Source organism: Oncorhynchus tshawytscha, linkage group LG05, assembly GCF_018296145.1.
Source record: "Oncorhynchus tshawytscha isolate Ot180627B linkage group LG05, Otsh_v2.0, whole genome shotgun sequence".
Taxonomy (NCBI): domain Eukaryota; kingdom Metazoa; phylum Chordata; class Actinopteri; order Salmoniformes; family Salmonidae; genus Oncorhynchus; species Oncorhynchus tshawytscha.
This window is the reverse complement of record NC_056433.1, coordinates 48,065,684-48,083,920: the sequence shown is the minus strand read 5'-3', so window position 1 is coordinate 48,083,920 and position 18,237 is coordinate 48,065,684. Positions and strand designations below refer to the sequence as shown.

The following is an 18,237-nucleotide window of genomic DNA, read 5'->3' as shown; positions in this document are numbered from 1 at the left end:
TCAAGAAGCTGATTAAACTCCATGATCATTACACAGATGCACCTTGTGCTGGGGACAATAAAAGGCCACTAAAATGTGCAGTTTTGTCACACAACATAATGCTACAGATGTCTCAAGTTTTGAGGGAGCGTGCAATTGGTATGCTGACTGCAGGAATGTCCACCAGCGCTGTTGCCAGAGAACGCCATTTTAAAGAATGTCCAACCGGCCTTAAAACCGAAGACCACGTGTAACCACGCCAGCTCAGAACCTCCACATCCAGCTTCTTCACCTGCGGGATCGTCAGAGGGGGGAGGGGCAGTATTTCTGTCTGTAATAAAGCTCTTTTGTAGGGGAAAACAGATTCTGATTGGCTGAGCCTGGCTGTCAAGTGGGTGGGCCCCAATCTGAACCAGATTGAATCAACCAATATTATTCACAGTTATTTCTTTACGATTTTGAAAACCAAGAACAACCTTTTACCTTTTCACAAGGGGTGAATCTGAAAAGCCTTTTCCTCAATTTCCCTTCTCAAAACATTGAAGGAGAAGGAGCATTGGAGGAGAAGGAACCTTCTCTGACCTCCTTTTGGTGGTTTGAGAAGGAATCTAGGAGAGAGGACACGAAGAATCAAGCAAAAGGCTTTTGACATTCACCCATGTGTGTGCTGATGGGCACTTTTTTTTCTAGAAGAAAGGAATACTTGAAACAAAAATATCTGTCCAACTATTGTAACGGGTCTCCTGTGGAAAGAGACAAAGTTTTGGAATGTGTTTCAAGGTGGCCTTTTTTTCAACAATCATCCTCCTCAAATGTGTTAAGTCACCAGCTGCCACTGCTTTGGAGTGAGTGTTTCATCCCTACTTACATTAATTAACATGAATGTTTCTTCTGATTTCCCCTTCCAGGCTAAGATTTATTTTTCATTCCCTGGAGAACTTCTCATGAGAGTGCTCAAAATGCTTATCCTCCCCCTCATCACGTCCAGGTAAACATCTTTAATGTCAACTTCTTTCCAGTAATATGGTTGCATATTCAACCAGCAATAGAGTAATAAAAGTATAATTTGACCTTCACTGAGAATTCCTCTATTGTTGATACTTCACACACCACAAAAAAGAGTGTGATAGTCGCTACCCCCTATAGACAGGTAATGATATCACATCTTCATTCAAGTTGAATGGGGCTTAAAACATTACCACTAAACAAGACTTTAGAAACCAGATTTCAGTATATTCCATATGGTCGACATAACATGACAGGTTCCAGTTATATTACAACTGTCAGATAGTATATAGCCTCTGCCAATTCCCCAAAAACCAGATATTCCGGTTTTCAGGGGAAATGGAAACAAGGCTACGCTCCATTTTAACTCCTCCTCCACATTTACTGGATTGGTTGAACAGTGCAGAAGAGAACCTCCCCCCACAGTTTTTTTATGTTCTTGTCAATACCAGTATGTAAGGGATCTAGTTTCAGGCATTTATTTTATGCCTGCTATGTTTGGTTAGGTAGTATAGGAAGTAGTGCTGACAACAAACACTTGAAAAGGCGTCCTTCTGCCACTTCAATAGAAATGTTCAATAGATCTCACTTAGATCCACATTCTCCTTAGTTTCCTTCAATCACTCACTAGAATGGAACCATTATGTGGGTACCAATTTAGGCACCTGAGCAATTATTGGGCCATTTTTATTGCATGTTTTCATTATTTCATCCTAACCAATCCTCTCTCTTTTTTTCTCTCTCTACAGTTTAATGTCAGGCCTGTCGTCTATGGAGTCCAAAGCCTGTTGTCGTGTGGGTGTTCTCACTGTGACCTACTACCTGTGGACCACCTTCATTGCGGTGGTGGTGGGTATCCTGCTGGTGATCATCATCAAGCCCGGGGTGGGCACTGAGATGGACAGCAACAGGCTAGGAGGAGGGCCCGTCATGACTTCTGCTGATGCCTTGCTAGATCTCATTAGGTGAGTGACCAATAATGAAAAACCAGAAGCAAAACTGAAGCGTGATTTCTACTTAAAATATCAAAGGGACGTAAAAGGCACTCATTCGTGGAATGGCCCTGCTACAGTGCATTTGGAAAGTATTCAGACCCCTTCTATTTTTATACATTTTGTTACATTACAGCCTTATTCTAAAATTGATTAAATAAGAATACAATTCTCATCAATCTACACACCATACCCCATAATGACAAAGCAAAAACAGGTTTTAAGACATTTTTTCCAATTTATACAAATAAAAAATAGAAATGTATTCAGACCTTTTGCTATGAGACTCGATATTGAGCTCAGTAGCATCCTGTTTCCATTGATCATCCTTGAGATGTTTCTACAACTTGATGGGAGTACACCTGTGGTAATATCAATTGATTGGACATAATTTGGAAAGGCACACACCTATATATAAGGTTCCACTGTTGACAGTGCATGTCAGAGCAAAAATCAAGCCATGAGGTTGAAGGAATTGTCCGTAGAGCTCCGAGACAGGATTGTGTCGAGGCACAGATCTGGTGAAGGGTAACAAAACATTTCTGCAGCATTGAAGGTCCCCAAGAACACAGTGCCTCCATCATTCCTAGATGGAAGAAGTTTGGAACCACGAAGACTCTTTTCGTAGAGCTGGCCACCCGGCCAAATTGAGCAATCGGGGGAGAAGGGCATTGGTTAGGGAGGTGACCAAGAACCCGATGGTCACTCTGACAAAGCTCCAGAGTTCCTCTGTGGAGATGGGAGAACCTTCCAGAAGGACAACCACCTCTGCAGCGCTCCACCAACCAGGGACTGGGAGACTAGTCAGGATCGAGGGAAAGATGGACGGAGCAAAGGACAGAGGGATCCTTGATGAAAACCTGCACCAGAGCACACAGGACCTCAGACTGGGGTGAAGGTTCACCTTCTAACAGAACAACGACCCTAAGCACACAGCCAAGACCACACAGGAGTGGCTTCGAGACAAGTCTCTGAATGTCCTTGAGTGGCCCAGCCAGAGCCCAGACTTGAACCCAATCGAACATCTCTGGAGAGACCTGAAAATAGCTTTGCAGCAAAGCTCTCCTCCAACCTGATCGAGCTTGAGAGGATCTGCAGAGAAGAATGGGAGAAACTCCCCAAATACAGGTGCGCCAATGTAAATGTGATATTTTTAATTTTATACATTTGCAAACAGTTCTGAAAACCTGTTTTTGCTTTCTCATTATGTAGTATTGTGTGTAGATTGATGAGGAAAACCAAACAATTTAATCCATTTTAGAATAAGGCTGTAACGTAGTCCTGCATTAGCGGACCAATGTATCCCTATGTAGCGCGGGCAAAAGTCACAGCACCCTCAACCCCAAACATCGTCCCCTTTATGGTAGAGTGGCCAGATGGAAGGCACTCCTCAGTCAGACTCCAGATATTGATTTCCAGAAAGTGCTTTCAGGAGTAAATTGGATTTGTTACAGCAGTGTGTCTTGGATGAAGGGAGTTGAGATTAGATTTAGAAGCCGGCAGTCCTGTGGCATGGCCCCATTCAGTGCTGGCGGCAAATCTAGCACCCACAACCAGACTGCCAGTTTCTACAGTGAGCTCCACTGTATTGGGACAGTGACAATTGTGTTGTTGTTGTTTTGGCTCTGTACTCCAGCATTTGAAGTGATATAATGACTACAAGGTTAAAGAGGAGACTGTCAGCTTTAACTTCAGCGTATTTTCATCCATATCTGGTAAACCGTTTAGAAACTACATAGTCCATTTTACTGTGCCAAAAGTATTGGGACAAATTCACTTACATGTATATTAGAGTAGTAAAAACGTAAGTATTTGGTCCCATATTCATAGCACGCAATGACGACGTCAAGCTTGTGACTCTGCAAATTTGTTAGATGCATTTGCCGTTTGTTTTGGTTGTGTTTCAGATTATTTTGTGCCCAATAGAAATAAATTGTCAATAATCTATCGTGTCATTTTGGAGTCACTTTTATTGTAAATAATAATTTTATATGTTTCTTAAACACTTCTACATTCATGTGGATGCTACCACGATTACTGATAATCCAGAATGAATCATGAATAATGATGAGTGCAAAAGTTAGAGGCATAAATGCCGTTCATTTCTATTAGGAACAAAATTATCTGAAACACAATCAAAACGAATAGCAAATGGATCCAAGTTGGTAGAGTCACAAGCTTGATGTAGTCATTGCGTGCTAGGATTATGGGACCAAATACTAAACTTTTGACTAATTTAATACACATATAAGTGAATTTGTCCCAATACTTTCGGTCCTCTAAAACGGGGGGGCGAAGACGACGACGACTATGTACAAAAAGTGCCGTAATTTCTAAACTGTTCACCTGATAATGATGAAAATGTCAAACTCATCAAACTCATATCTAAAGACAGTCCAAATCACAGTGGGTTTTGAATGTTCTGAAATAACCAAAAAAAATGGGAGCTGCGTTATTGGCTTTCACTGTAATACAAGACATGCTGAAGTCCAAGCCTATATCTTAAAGTGAGATCTATTGTTTGGGTGTTAATCAAAATGTTTATTTTCCTCACTAAAATTAAGAACTTCAGTAGACATTCCAGTCCAAATACCTACTTCTGGTAATTATTCAATTTAAAAAATGTAGATGAATACAAATAAATAAATATGATAAAGACATGTAACTTGGTCATGTAAATTCAAAGCGTTTTTTCCCCTGTTTAAAAAAAATTGAATTAGGATATATTGACTCCAGTCCTGTTAAGTACAGTACTATAGGCATGCTACGACCTATTGTTGTCTATGCTTGGTAGTCCTACGCAGTAGCAACAACTATCTCAGGAGGTTGGGACGCACACACACACACACACACACACACACACACAATCCAGTTAACTGACAGGGGTGATGAACGTTTTTTTAGTTGTCCAAAAGGGATGATTTACAGATGAACCCAGTCATGAATAGCGGGGATACAAATTATCTTCGTGGAGGATCGCTTCACCGGCACACGTCAGGAGGGCTTCTGGCTCGTGCCTGTCTGAAAGTACTTCCCTCTTTTAAGGGCCCTCGCAGGAGTCGTCTGCCCTCTTCATCCACTTATTAACTCGACCTCTGACACTGCAGAGTAAAGAGAGGAATAGAGGAGAGCCAGAGTAAAAACTGATAACGTAGGGGGCAAATTGCCTCTACTGTGTTCACTGATGTAAAACGAAGACACTTCACAAGTTCTTCATTTCTTTGCAGATGTCACGTTCTGACCTTAGTTCCTTTGTTTTGTCTTTGTATGGTCAGGGCGTGAGTTGGGGTGGGCAGTCTATGTTGGTTTTTGTGTTCGGCCTAGTATGGTTCTCAATCAGAGGCAGGTGTCGTTAGTTGTCTCTGATTGAGAATCATACTTAGGTAGCCTTTTTCCACCTGGGTTTCGTGGGTGTTTATTTTCTGTTCAGTGTTTTTTCCAGCACTATTCAGGGCTATTTGTTTGTCGTTTCATTTATTGTTTCAGTGTTCAATTACTTTATTGAAGAATATGGACACTTACCACGCTGCACCTTGGTCCTCACCTCCTTCCAACTACGACGACGCTCGTTACAGCAGAGGCATTGTAATTGTTTGCCCCGTGCAAATACTTTAAACCTTAAAATACTTCAATTCATAAAATATGTTTTGTATTGTCAAAGAGCTGCACTTTATGCAGACATACATCAAAAGGTGTATTCGTCACTTCTATACATTCTGTGGAATACACATCAATGATTAGACTGCAGGGGACCACTTTCCTTTGCATGGCTCACAAATGGCTCACAAATTACTGTGACAATAGCCTCGCTACTTTTATAGCCTCGCTACTGTATATAGCCTGTCTTTTTACTGTTTTATTTCTTTACCTACCTATTGTTCACCTAACACCTTTTTTTTGCACTATTGGTTAGAGCCTGTACGTATGCATTTTACTGTAAGGTCTACCACACCTGTTCTATTCGGCGCACGTGACAAATAAACTGATTTGATTTGATTCAAAAGGTTGAAAAAGCATGTTATTCATGATCATACTTATCAAATTGGAATTATTATGATTCCCTCTTATACGGTAATAATTACACTTGACCTTTGTCATATATATATATATGTAAACATTCATACACATAGCTCATATATTATACAGCGCCAAGCCAAACCGCCTGACTCAAGTCATCTTACGTACCCCTGCTAAAACAGGAACCAGCTCACACACCCAGCAATAAAACTACCCCCCTAAAACTACCCCCCTCAGCTCTGTTATCTCACGACCCCAGGAAACACAGACATTCCATTGCACGAACACATACACCCAGCCATAAAACTGCCCCCTCTCTGTTGTCCTGCCTCACGACCCCCACTGACACACAAATACCATTGCATAAACACACACACCTCACCCCCTCTACTGGTCGGGTGCTCAGAACAGAAGACTCTGCTTTGCACCAATGGGGCTCCTGCTCTGGCTAGAGCAGGTCCGCCTCCAACCCTTCTGGACCGTTCATTTATTCTATGTATAAAAATGATTGTAACCTTTGTATAGGTCCCTTTTTTCACCTAACTCCCTACTGAGTTATGCGAATAGGTCCGTGCACGTTAAACTGCAGGACAAGATATCTTTGACTCATTAAAACTGCCTTTTGTTACAACTGAAATCCACTCTGTCCAGCGTCCGTGATTTGGTCTCGACTCTCCAGTATAGAACACTAACACCTTACAAATACTGATCAGGAATGAATGGCCATGCGTTTTACCCTGACTGTATGCCTCAACATATCAACATGCTAAGCTAAATCATAACATTATCTTTTTACAGGAATATGGTTCCTTCCAATCTTATTGAGGCGACATTTCAACAGGTAACACCAGACCAATGCTAATGTACAGTATGACACATTAGAGAGTGACTTCAGAAAGTATTCATACCCCTTGACTTTTTCCACATTTTGTTGTGCTACAGCCTGAATTTTAAATATATGAAATTAAGATTTTGTGTCACCTTACCCCATAATGTCAGTGGAATTTTGTTTTTAGACATTTTTACAAATTCATTAAAAATGAAAAGTTGAAATGTCTTTAGTCAATAAGTAATTCAAACCCTTTGTTAATAGAGCAATACAATACAATGAAGAATTTTTTAAAGAATAATTTGCAAATATTGTACAATTTAGGTGTGCAAAGCTCTTAGACTTACCTCTCAAAGACTAAAAGCTCAGGGGTGTGAATACTTATGTAAATGAGATATTTCTGTATTTCATTTTCAATACATTTGCAAACATTTCTAAAAACTGGTTTTCACTTTGTTATGGGGTATTGTGTAGATGGGTGAGATTTTTTATTTATTTAATCCATTTTGAATTCAAGTTGTAACACAAGAAAATGTGCAACACGTCAAGGGGTATGAATACTTTCTATAGGCACTGTACCATTGTTTATTTAATAATATGCCAGATATAGAAGACCTTCCATTGGTAGTGTTTTAACAAGTCAAGACAAATCCCTACAGCTCATGGGTATTGTACTTTAAATCACCTTCCTCATCTGCAATGTTCTTATTGATCCAGTACAAAACAGATCTGGTCCGTATCCTGAAAGTCCCCAGAGTCACAGTGCAGCCCAACTTTGTGTACATCATGCCTGACGATAGTGGCCCCACTGGTCGGACGGTGTTCCTGGAGCTCACTCCACCCCCTGAGATTCACTACAAGACCAGAGCTGGCAGCAGCCAACAGATGAACGTGCTGGGGATTGTCATCTTCTCTGCCACCATGGGTAAAGACAGTTTATCTTCCATTTATCTTCTCTTTTTTCTTATTTTCTGTATCAATGCTACAGTTGAAGTCGGAAGTTTACATACACCTTAGCCAACTACATTTAAACTCAGTTTTTCACAATTCCTGACATTTAATCCTAGTAAAAATTTCCTGTCTTAGGTCAGTTAGGATCACCACTTTATTTTAAGAATGTGAACATGTCAGAATAATAGTAGAGAGAATGATTTATTTCAGCTTTTATTTCTTTAATCACATTCCCAGTGGGTCAGAAGTTTACATACACTCAATTAGTATTTGGTAGCATTGCCTTTAAATTGTTTAACTTGGGTCAAACGTTTTGGGTAGCCTTCCACAGGCTTCCCACAATAAGTTGGGTGAATTTTGGCCCATTCCTCCTGACAGAGCTGATGTAACTGAGTCAGGTTTGTAGGCCTCCTTGCTCGCACACGCTTTTTCAGTTTTGCCCACAAATCTTCTATAGGATTGAGATCAGGGCTTTGTGATGGCCACTCCAGTACCTTGACTGTGTTGTCCTTAAGTCATTTTACCACAACTTTGGAAGTATGCTTGGGGTCATTGTCCATTTGGAAGACCCATTTGCGACCAAGCTTTAACTTCCTGATTGATGTCTTGAGATGTGCTTCAATATATCCACATAATTTTACTTCCTCATGATGCCATCTATTTTGTGAAGTTCACCAGTCCCTCCTACAGCAAAGCGCCCGCACAACATGATGCTGCCACCCCCATGCTTCACGGTTGGGATGGTGTTCTTCGGCTTGCAAGCCTCCCCCTTTTTCCTCCAAACATAATGATGGTCATTATGACCAAACAGTTCTATTTTTGTTTCATCAGACTAGAAGATATTTCTCCAAAAAGTAAGATCTTTGTCCCCATGTGCAGTTGCAAACTGTAGTCTGGCTTTTTTATGGCGGTTTTGGAGCAGTGGCTTCTTCCTTGCTGAGTGGCCTTTCAGGTTTTGTCGAATTAGGACTCATTTTACTGTGGATATAGATACTTTTGTACCTGTTTCCTCCAGCATCTTCACAAGGTCCTTTGCTGTTGTCCTGGGATTGATTTGCACTTTTCGCACCAAAGTACGTTCATCTCCAGGAGACAGAACGCGTCTCCTTCCTGAGCGGTATGACAGCTGCGTGGTCCCATGGTGTTTATACTTGCGTACTATTGTTTGTACAGATGAACGTGGTACCTTCAGGCGTTTGGAAATTGCTCCCAAGAATGAACCAGACTTGTGGAGGTCTACAATTGTTTTTCTGAGATCTTGGCTGATTTCTTTTGATTTCCCCATGAAGCAAAGAGGCACTGAGTTTGAAGGTAGGCCTTGAAATACATCCACAGGTTCACCTCCAATTGACTCAAATTATGTCAATTAGCCTATCAGAAGCTTCTAAAGCCATGGCATCATTTTCTATAGTTTGTTAACAAGAAATTTGTGGAGTGGTTGAAAAACTAGTTTTAATGACTCTATGTAAAAGTCTATGTAAACTTCCGACTTCAACTGTATATGTATCCATCTCTATCTAAATCATTTTAATTTGACTTTTTTAGGGCTGTTACTGGGGAAAATAGGCGAGAGAGGAGCACCACTAGTTCACTTGTGTCAGTGTATCAACGAATGTGTCATGAAAATCATCAACACTGCTGTTTGGTAAGTGGGGGACGAGCTTTGTAAGTAGTTTACATTATCATGGTTCCACTGGCTCAGTGGGTTAGAGAATGGCAACATCAGGTTTGTGGATGTGATGTCCATTCAGTGTGACTTTCTGAGGTTACGACCTGTACACGGGCTTGTGGTGAGAATGGGGTCATTGTCTTGTGGTCAAGCTTTGGTGGAGAAGTCAGGCGACGATCTTGCTTCGTTCCACCCAGCAGTGAACTGCACATGCCAAGGATTAGTCAAGCAGGAGTAGCTCACCCTGTGCTCAGGGTCAACAGTGACTTATCCCAGGGGCCTCTGGCACCACCAGGACAGAATGACTGCCCCCTCTCATTGACGCCACAGCGGTTCAAGGCCGACCGTGGTACTGCAGGCATTGTTTGCAGAAAACAGGATCCCCCATTATAGTGACTAGAAAAAAATGACAATCTTTGGGGTCAATCTTTGGGTAAAATCGAATACAACCATGGTACCAATAATTGATCATTTAGTTGCTAATGGCAGCTTGCAGTACCCCAGTCGGCCTTCAACTTGAGTAACTCAATGACAGGGAAAAAGCGCTAAAGCTAGCCTGCAACGTCACTTCCAGGAGTATTTCAAACTGTGCCGTCACTAGTTACCACAGCCACAAAGTCAAAATTATGGCTAAACCCTGCCTATTTCTAAAATGTATCTTCTTAAAATCTGATTTTAAACCTAACCTTAACCACAATGCTTAACTCTAAGCTTAAATTAGAACTATTAAGCAACAAAATAATCATGACTTTTATGATATAGCCAGTTTTTACTTTGTGGTTGTGGTAACTAGAGACAACAATATTATGTCTCCATGAGACGCCATCTTAACCAATTTCATTTGGCTTAAATGCGCTATTGAGTCTTCACATAAGAGTGAATGTTGTCATGTGATCGATTGCTTTGTCAATTTATATATATATACAGTCATTAGGCACATTGCATGCAGCTCAGGTTTACCTGAAACTGGCCCGGCCATATTGTACGATGTCACTTACCACAGAGATTCTGCTGATATAGGATCGACCTCAAAGACTTGAATGGCTCTTGGCTCTGACATGTTTTTAGCGGCAGGAATAAACTCATGTGACACAACAGGGCAATTTTAGTTTTCTTTTTTTGTGAATACAGTTTTGAGATTTTGTCAATACATAGCATTATTTCAATTACAATTTATTTATTTTTATTCTGTTTTACTGTGTGGAAACGCTCATTAGGAAAAACACATTTGACCTATAGGTAACTGCCAAAATAATGGAAACACTTGAGTAAATGAGGGATACAAAGTATATTGAAAGCAGGTGCTTCCACACAGGTGTGGTTTCTGAGTTAATTAACCAGTTAACATCCCTTCATGTTTAGGGTGTATAAAAGGTATAAAAATGCTGTTTTGTCTATCATGGCTATGACCCCATAGGATGACAGTGCCCCCATCCCCAGGCCACGAGTGGTCACTGAATGGTTTGATGAGCATTTAAACGATATTAACCATATGCCATGGCCACCTCCGTCACCAGCTCTTAACCCAATTGAACCCTTATGGGAGATTCTTTAATAGTGCCTGAGATATCCTTTTCCACCACCATCAACAAAACACCAAATTATGGAATTTCTTGTGGAAGAATGGTGTTACATCCGTCCAATAGAATCTATGCTAAGGTGCATTGAAGCTATTCTGGCTCATGGTGGCCCAACGCCCTATTAAGACACTTTATGTTGGGAGTTTCTTTATTTTGGCAGTTACATGTAGGTTGTATAGAAAGTCTTTGGAGGTGTTTCTTGAACAACAGTGAAACACAGTTCTTCCTTTCCGGACAGGTATTTTCCATTTGGGATCATATTCCTCGTAGCTGGAAAAATCCTGGACATGCAGGACCCATCTACTCTTGGGAAGAAGCTGGGCTGGTACACTATCACTGTTCTGGCTGGGCTTTTTGTCCACGGCCTCATCCTCCTCCCCTTCTTCTACCTCATCCTGACTCGTAAAAACCCTTTCACTTTCATCAGAGGCCTACTTCAAGCCTTCGTCATAGCACTGGCCACCTCCTCAAGGTCTGTCTGTGTCCTATTTTCTCATTAAACAATTATCTTTTTCACTGTCCTGGAGGTTGCTGCAGTGTTCAGTGTGCAACCAACAACCTGGGTTGGGGTCATTTTCTTTCTTAATTCAGTCAGTTCAGCAGGAAGTGAATTGACATTAAACTCATGTTGAATCGGAAATGTACTTTTTTCAATTTGTGAATCGAATTTCAGTTCACCCCCTGATTTGAAATTAAAATGACCCCCCCCATTCAGCTGAGTCATATAACACCTGATTCATTTGTTTCAGCTGTGTTAGTGCGGGGTTGGGACAAAAGCTTGCAAACACTGTGGCCCTCCAGGACCAGGTGTGAAGAACACTATCCCAGAGGGTTCCTTATAAACATTGTAATGTTTGATTGATCATCTCCAGTTTCAAACACTTTCTTTGAAACTCGTAAAACTTACTCAAATGCATCTGCATCATGTTGCTATTGATCCACACTATGGTGTTTAGAGGTGAACAGTCAAGCACAGAAATGTATTAAGAGAATAATAGCCTAAATGTACAACAACAAAAAAAAGCATGAAAGCTGATTGCTGTAATTAAGTAGTGTAATTGAAACTATTCCAAATGGAGGAAAACAAACAATAATATATCCAGAGGATATCAGTTAGAATGGTCCCTTAACTCAACTCTCTCTCTCTTAAGTTCTGCTACTCTGCCCATTACTATGAAGTGTTTGCTAGAGAACTGCAATGTGGATCGGCAGATTGCACGCCTCGTGCTGCCTGTGGGCGCCACCATTAACATGGACGGAACAGCTCTTTACGAAGCCGTGGCGGCCATCTTTATCGCCCAGGTCAACGATTATGAGCTGGACTTTAGCCAGCTGGTCACCATTAGGTATGTATGGGGATTCAAATCACTCCAATTCTCATGTAAACCTTCTCATAAAGCTACCCAGTCCATATACTGGGGGGAACTTTGAGTCCTAACTCAAAAGCAGTAACCGGTCTGTGTAGTCTGCCATGACAGTCTTGGTTTCTGGGTGCCAGGACTATAACCATTTCACAAAAAGTAACATCCTGATATGACCAGTTTCACATAACTACATGGGAATGTCACTGTACAACATTAATGTGATGTTTTTCATGATGAGATTTGGTCACTGTTTTTGAACTTTTTAAAGGGTATAGCTCATATCATATTAACCATGGCAGGACAATATTGTAATGCACCTTTTTAGCAGAGTAATTGATTGTGTTGGTCTCTGTTCAAAGTATAACAGCTACAGCTGCCAGCATAGGTGCTGCTGGGATCCCCCAGGCCGGCCTCGTCACCATGGTGATTGTGCTGACATCAGTGGGTCTGCCACCTGATGACATCACTCTCATTGTGTCCATCGACTGGGTACTGTAAGTTCACTATGACAACAATTAGTCATTCAATATCTACATAATGGAACATATACCATACCACATGTTAATAGTGACTGAAACGACAGAACATTTTATGGTTAAAAAGTGAATTAATTCATATGTCAAATGAAATCTTAAATTGTTTCTGCATTCAAGAAGCAAACGTTTTTTGGTTGGAGTGAGAGGCTGACCTCTGGAGCTTTTGTATTCCCTGTCCTCTCAGGGACAGATTCCGAACCATGATCAACGTGCTGGGAGACGCCTTGGCAGTAGGAATCATCGGCCACTTATGTCGGAAAGACTTTACTCGCAGACCTACTGGCAAGGTAGGCAGCTGTCACTGTCTAGCCGCAACCACATCATAACAATTGAGTTAAGCTCCTGTCGAACTGTTTTCTTGTGAGGTATCAGAGGCCCTGCACATAATAATGATTGTCTTAAATTGATTAAATGTGTCTGCCAGCCAGGGTTACACATTTAACAATCTGAAATCAATATGTCATGTGAATCTAGACCTCAATGTCTGCACAGTTTGTCACTTATTACAGAGATACTGATAAGTGTGTGTGTGTGTGTGTGTGTGTGTGTGTGTGTGTGTGTGTGTGTGTGTGTGTGTGTGTGTGTGTGTGTGTGTGTGTGTGTGTGTGTGTGTGTGTGTGTGTGTGTGTGTGTGTGTGTGTGTTCCTCCCTAGTCACAACCTTCATATGGCACACAGAACTCTCACAACATGCAGAACGGTGTGCCTATGACCGAGCTGCCTCTGCACAAGCAGGACTGCTGCTATGATGTGATGGGGGCCACAGTCAATGAGAGGCCTACCATCTACTACAACATCTGTCAAGTTTAACTCCTGGAAAGACATTAACCTCAAATGATGGACAACTTTGGTGCACTTTTCCCCTACTCGTGCCATGAAACGGTACTGAAAGAACCTGCTCCTGCTTTGGTGCACTTTTTGCTTTGTCGGTGACACTGTAATGGACAAATCAGTGTTTTCCACAAAGTCCTTTTATTAAAAAAATAAAATAAAAAGTTAAACAGTGATGAGTTAGGAATCGCCCAAATGTACTACTACGATCTTGTCTATGTGGTATTGACTCTTGCTATTAACTCGAGTCGTCCAACATGCTGTGGATTCACTGGATGTTTTTTTCTCACTGTTCCTCACCCTGGTCTCTATGGTCCACGTGACAGTCATAATAACAGCATGCAGGTATGCATTTTGAACAACTTGTTTGGCTTGATTTGATTTTTTTGCATGCAAAGGAAGTAGGTCTACTGTCGGGTCATACTGGACATTCTGGGTCAATGGCAATAAACTAAATTCACTCAACTTCGTCTTCTATTTAATGCGCCTAACATTTATTGGCAGTTTCAACAATCTAAAGGGAAAGTACAGGGGGGGAAATGTTGTTTAATTCAAAACACGTCATCTGATGATCTTTTTTTGTATGTGACCCTGCTTTTCTTGTATTCAAAAACCTAAATGTAATGTTGCCTTAAATAAAAAATGTCACTTGTCCGCAAGATTAAGTCATTTATCTACACAGACACCAACCATTTTGTTTTCCAATGCACACAGACAAACTACCATACCATTCTTCCCTCAATCATAGCAACATAGTACTCAAGGAATTATGTTGTTTCTTCAGATTCATTTATTGTGGTTATTTGAAAAATAATTTGTTTGTTTGTTTTAAGTTGCTTGATTTCTGGTGTATCTATATGTTGTAATCAAATGCAACGTCATGGATGTGAGTTCCTTTCAGTGATTAATCCAGTTAGTTAGGACATGAGGAAGCCATGAGCATGAAGCCCTTGGACGGCAGGCACACGCATGTGCCTCCGGTGTTAGTGAGAGATTAAATCACGGTGAAGACTTGGACAAAGAAGAAGGATTACGGGGGAGGGTCTTTTGGCTTTAAGTGCTTGAGATTACAGTGCTTGAGTTGACAGTGCCTTTGTCATCCACAAGGACATTACTGACCTACTAGCCATTTGGGTATGGAAGATAAACTTGTTGTAAATGGCATGCTTTTGACCGGTTTGCAAATCTTGTTTGGTTATCTAATAAGGCTGAGGGTTGCCTAAAACTGTCTCAGATTGACCTATCATGTAGGCATAAAACCTTCCCTCCTACTTTTTTTATTTCTTTTATTTGATTTCCCCTTGTAACGGTTGTCGTCTTCCTCTTCTGAGGAGGAGTAGGAAATATCGGACCAATATGCAGCGTGGTACGTGTTCATAATAACTTTAATAGAACACTGAAAAAATACAAAAATGTGAACGAACGAAACCGAACCAGTTCTGTCTGGTACAGATATGAAACAGAAAACAACTACCCACAAATCATAGTGGGAACACAGGCTACCTAAGTATGGTTCTCATTCAGAGACAACGATTGACAGCTGCCTCTGATTGGGAACCATACCAGGCCAAAAGCAGAAATACAAAACATAGAACAAAAACATAGAATGCCCACCCCAACTCACGCCCTGACCAAACTAAAATAGAGACAAAAAAAAGGAACTAAAGTCAGGACGTGACACCCCTTTATTTAACCAGGTAGGCCAGTTGAGAACAAGTTCTCATTTACAACTGCGACCTGGCCAAGATAAAGCAAAGCAGTGTATTCTCAGTGAATTTGGGGATGTTTTTGTTCCCCTGTTCAGAGAAGAATAGTCTTTGAAGTAGCTTGCATTTTCTTCTATAAATGAGTGTTATCCACATTGCTGGTGTCCTGTGTTTATTAAATGGGCCCTTTTGCAACTGAGTAGAAAGCCCAATAGCTTTTGCGCGTGATGAAAATAAAGGATACGGCCATCCTTTCAATTAAAGCCTGTCCTCAATGAAACCACCAATGGGGAGTGGTCGGGCTCACTTGGACATTCCATTGGCCCAGCTACAAATCGTTTTAAAAACCTGTTCTAGCTGTGTGTGTACAATCAAATGTATTTATTAAGCCCTTCTTACATCAGCTGATGTCACAAAGTGCTGTACCGTACAGAAACCCAGCCTAAAACCCCAAACAGCAAGCAATGCTGTATAAATCGCTTTAAAAATGGATGCTTCTATCACCAAAGTTACAATCCAAAAACATATCTGCCCCACAACATGGAATTCTATCGCTAAGCTTCCAACATTCTAATGTCAATATGGGTGATTTACAATGAACAGTTGTTTACTTAACTAGGTAAGTCAGTTAAGAACACATTCTTATTTACAATGACGGCCAAACCCTACCAACACATACCAATTGTGCACCATCCTATGGGACTCCATATCACAGCTGGTTGTTATACAGCCTGGAACTGAACCAGGATTTCTAGTGATACCTCTAGCCCTGAGATGCAGTGCTTTAGACCACTGCGCCACTCGGGATCCTCTAGTTGTAGCTGGTGCTTTCAAAGTTGGTTATATTATATATCATTTGAAAGGTAATGTCATGACTGTTCAGAACCACTTGTCAAACAAAGTTTCAAATGTAACAGTGTTTCCTTTCTAAAGCAATTTATACTGGTAATTCTGATACAGTATGTACCCTAGAAGTCAAAGATCTATTGACCTGAACATACCGAAAACGTGTCTGATGGATAGCTGAGAATCTAACTTTGATGGTTAGTTGAACTGAATAGAAATTAAGAGTGGGCTGGCATGGTTGAGAGCTTTACTTTATGCATAGATTGCACAGATTGGTTTCATACAACCGCTCTCAACCACCAGGTCCAAAAGTATTGGGACACTAACCACGCTTCCATACACAGTTTTTATGTGAGTAAAGTCATACAGTATAAAAAAACAACTATGAGAGTTTTTTTTTTTTTAACCTTTATTTAACTAGGCAAATCAGTTTAAGAACAAATTCTTATTTTCAATGACGGCCTACCGGGGAACAGTGGGTTAACTGGCTCCAGGTCATCTACAAGTCCATGCTAGGTAAAGCCTTATCTCAGTTCACTGGTCACGATGGCAACACCCATCCGTAGCACGCGCTCCAGCAGGTGTATCTCACTGATCATCCCTAAAGCCAACACCTCATTTGGCCACCTTTCGTTCCAGTTCTCTGCTGCCTGTGACTGGAACGAATTGCAAAAATCGCTGAAGTTGGAGACTTTTATCTCCCTCACCAACTTCAAACATCTGCTATCTGAGCAGCTAACCGATCGCTGCAGCTGTACATAGTCTATCGGTAAATAGCCCACCCATTTTTACCTACCTCATCCCCATACTGTTTTTATTTATTTACTTTTCTGCTCATTTGCACACCAATATCTCTACCTGTACATGACCATCTGATCATTTATCACTCCAGTGTCAATCTGCAAAATTGTAATTATACGCCTACCTCCTCATGCCTTTTGCACACAATGTATATAGACTCCCCTTTTTTTCTACTGTGTTATTGACTTGTTAATTGTTTACTCCATGTGTAACTCTGTGTTGTCTGTTCACACTGCTATGCTTTATCTTGGCCAGGTCGCAGTTGCAAATGAGAACTTGTTCTCAACTAGCCTACCTGGTTAAATTAAGGTGAAATAAAAAAATAAAAAAAACTGCCTTGTTCAGGGGCAGAAGGACAGATGTTTTACCTTGTCAGGTCGGGGATTCGATTTTGTAACCTTTCGGTTACACTCTAACCACTAGGCTACCTGCCGCCCCTGTAATGGAAACTGGCAGTTTCAATACAATTGTAGAAATGAAGACAGATCACTTTGACATGGTGGAATCTTGTTGTGTGGGTAAAATTAATTAAGCGAGAAAGGGGGTTGGAAACACCTTTATGCGCAAATATTGATATAACAACCATCATATCAAAGTAAACTTGGAGTCACTGGAAGACATGGTGTGTGGTCCTCCCACTACAGACTCGGGGAGCCATGCCGCTCATTAGGCTACAGATTAAATAAATTATGATGAACTTCACAGGGTGGTGAAAGTGCACGTGATCTTGATGCCTACTCAAGGGTCTTATTCTGGTGACATGATGATTGATGCTTGAATGCAATTTGACAAATACACATATTCTTATCTATAATAATCTCATCGTGTAGACTAGCCTATCTGCACTGTCTCTGCGATCTGTTGCCTAGAGTGCACATGCCAAGTCCAGAGTAGGCACATTTGCTATTTACCGCAACAGCTTTTATAACAAAACTATAGGTAGAGTTGAAATGGCGATGGAATTTTAGATTTTTATTCAGTACATGAAAACTTAAGGGAAAAGTTACATTTTCAGGACTACGTTGTCACGCGCTGATTTTTATCTGCAACAAGACAGCTAGGTGGAAACACACCACTGGTGGGAAAAGGCACATGTTTTCTTTACATGGATTTTAGAATATTGGTATGAAAA

At 40.9% G+C, this 18,237-nt stretch overlaps 1 protein-coding gene across 4 annotated transcripts; it reads left to right on the top strand.

Annotated features, from left to right (window-relative positions):
• Positions 1 to 439: 439 nt before the first annotated feature.
• LOC112250708 (excitatory amino acid transporter 5) lies at positions 440 to 14,406 on the top strand. Of its 4 annotated transcripts, XM_024421071.2 has the most exons (11): positions 443 to 759; positions 888 to 967; positions 1,734 to 1,949; positions 6,792 to 6,834; positions 7,540 to 7,747; positions 9,319 to 9,418; positions 11,261 to 11,494; positions 12,174 to 12,368; positions 12,746 to 12,880; positions 13,107 to 13,209; positions 13,576 to 14,406. In XM_024421071.2, the coding sequence occupies exons 1-11, from the start codon at positions 748 to 750 to the stop codon at positions 13,729 to 13,731; spliced, it is 1,482 nt and encodes a 493-aa protein (XP_024276839.1). In that variant the 5' UTR covers positions 443 to 747; the 3' UTR covers positions 13,732 to 14,406. The 4 variants fall into 4 exon arrangements, with proteins under 4 accessions (XP_024276840.1, XP_024276839.1, XP_024276838.1 ...); XM_024421072.2 differs by having other exon boundaries at positions 440 to 967; positions 12,746 to 12,875; XM_024421070.2 differs by having other exon boundaries at positions 443 to 967.
• Positions 14,407 to 18,237: the final 3,831 nt, after the last annotated feature.

What these genes read in the sequence shown, in the direction of transcription:
- LOC112250708 (XM_024421070.2), top strand. Translation starts at nt 858, where the DNA reads ATGAATGTTTCTTCTGATTTCCCCTTCCAGGCTAAGATTTATTTTTCA. An exon ending in GTGTCCATCGACTGGGTACT is followed by an intron (nt 12,881 to 13,106) that starts GTAAGTTCACTA and finishes CTGTCCTCTCAG; the next exon opens with GGACAGATTCCGAACCATGA. An exon ending in CTCGCAGACCTACTGGCAAG is followed by an intron (nt 13,210 to 13,575) that starts GTAGGCAGCTGT and finishes GTTCCTCCCTAG; the next exon opens with TCACAACCTTCATATGGCAC.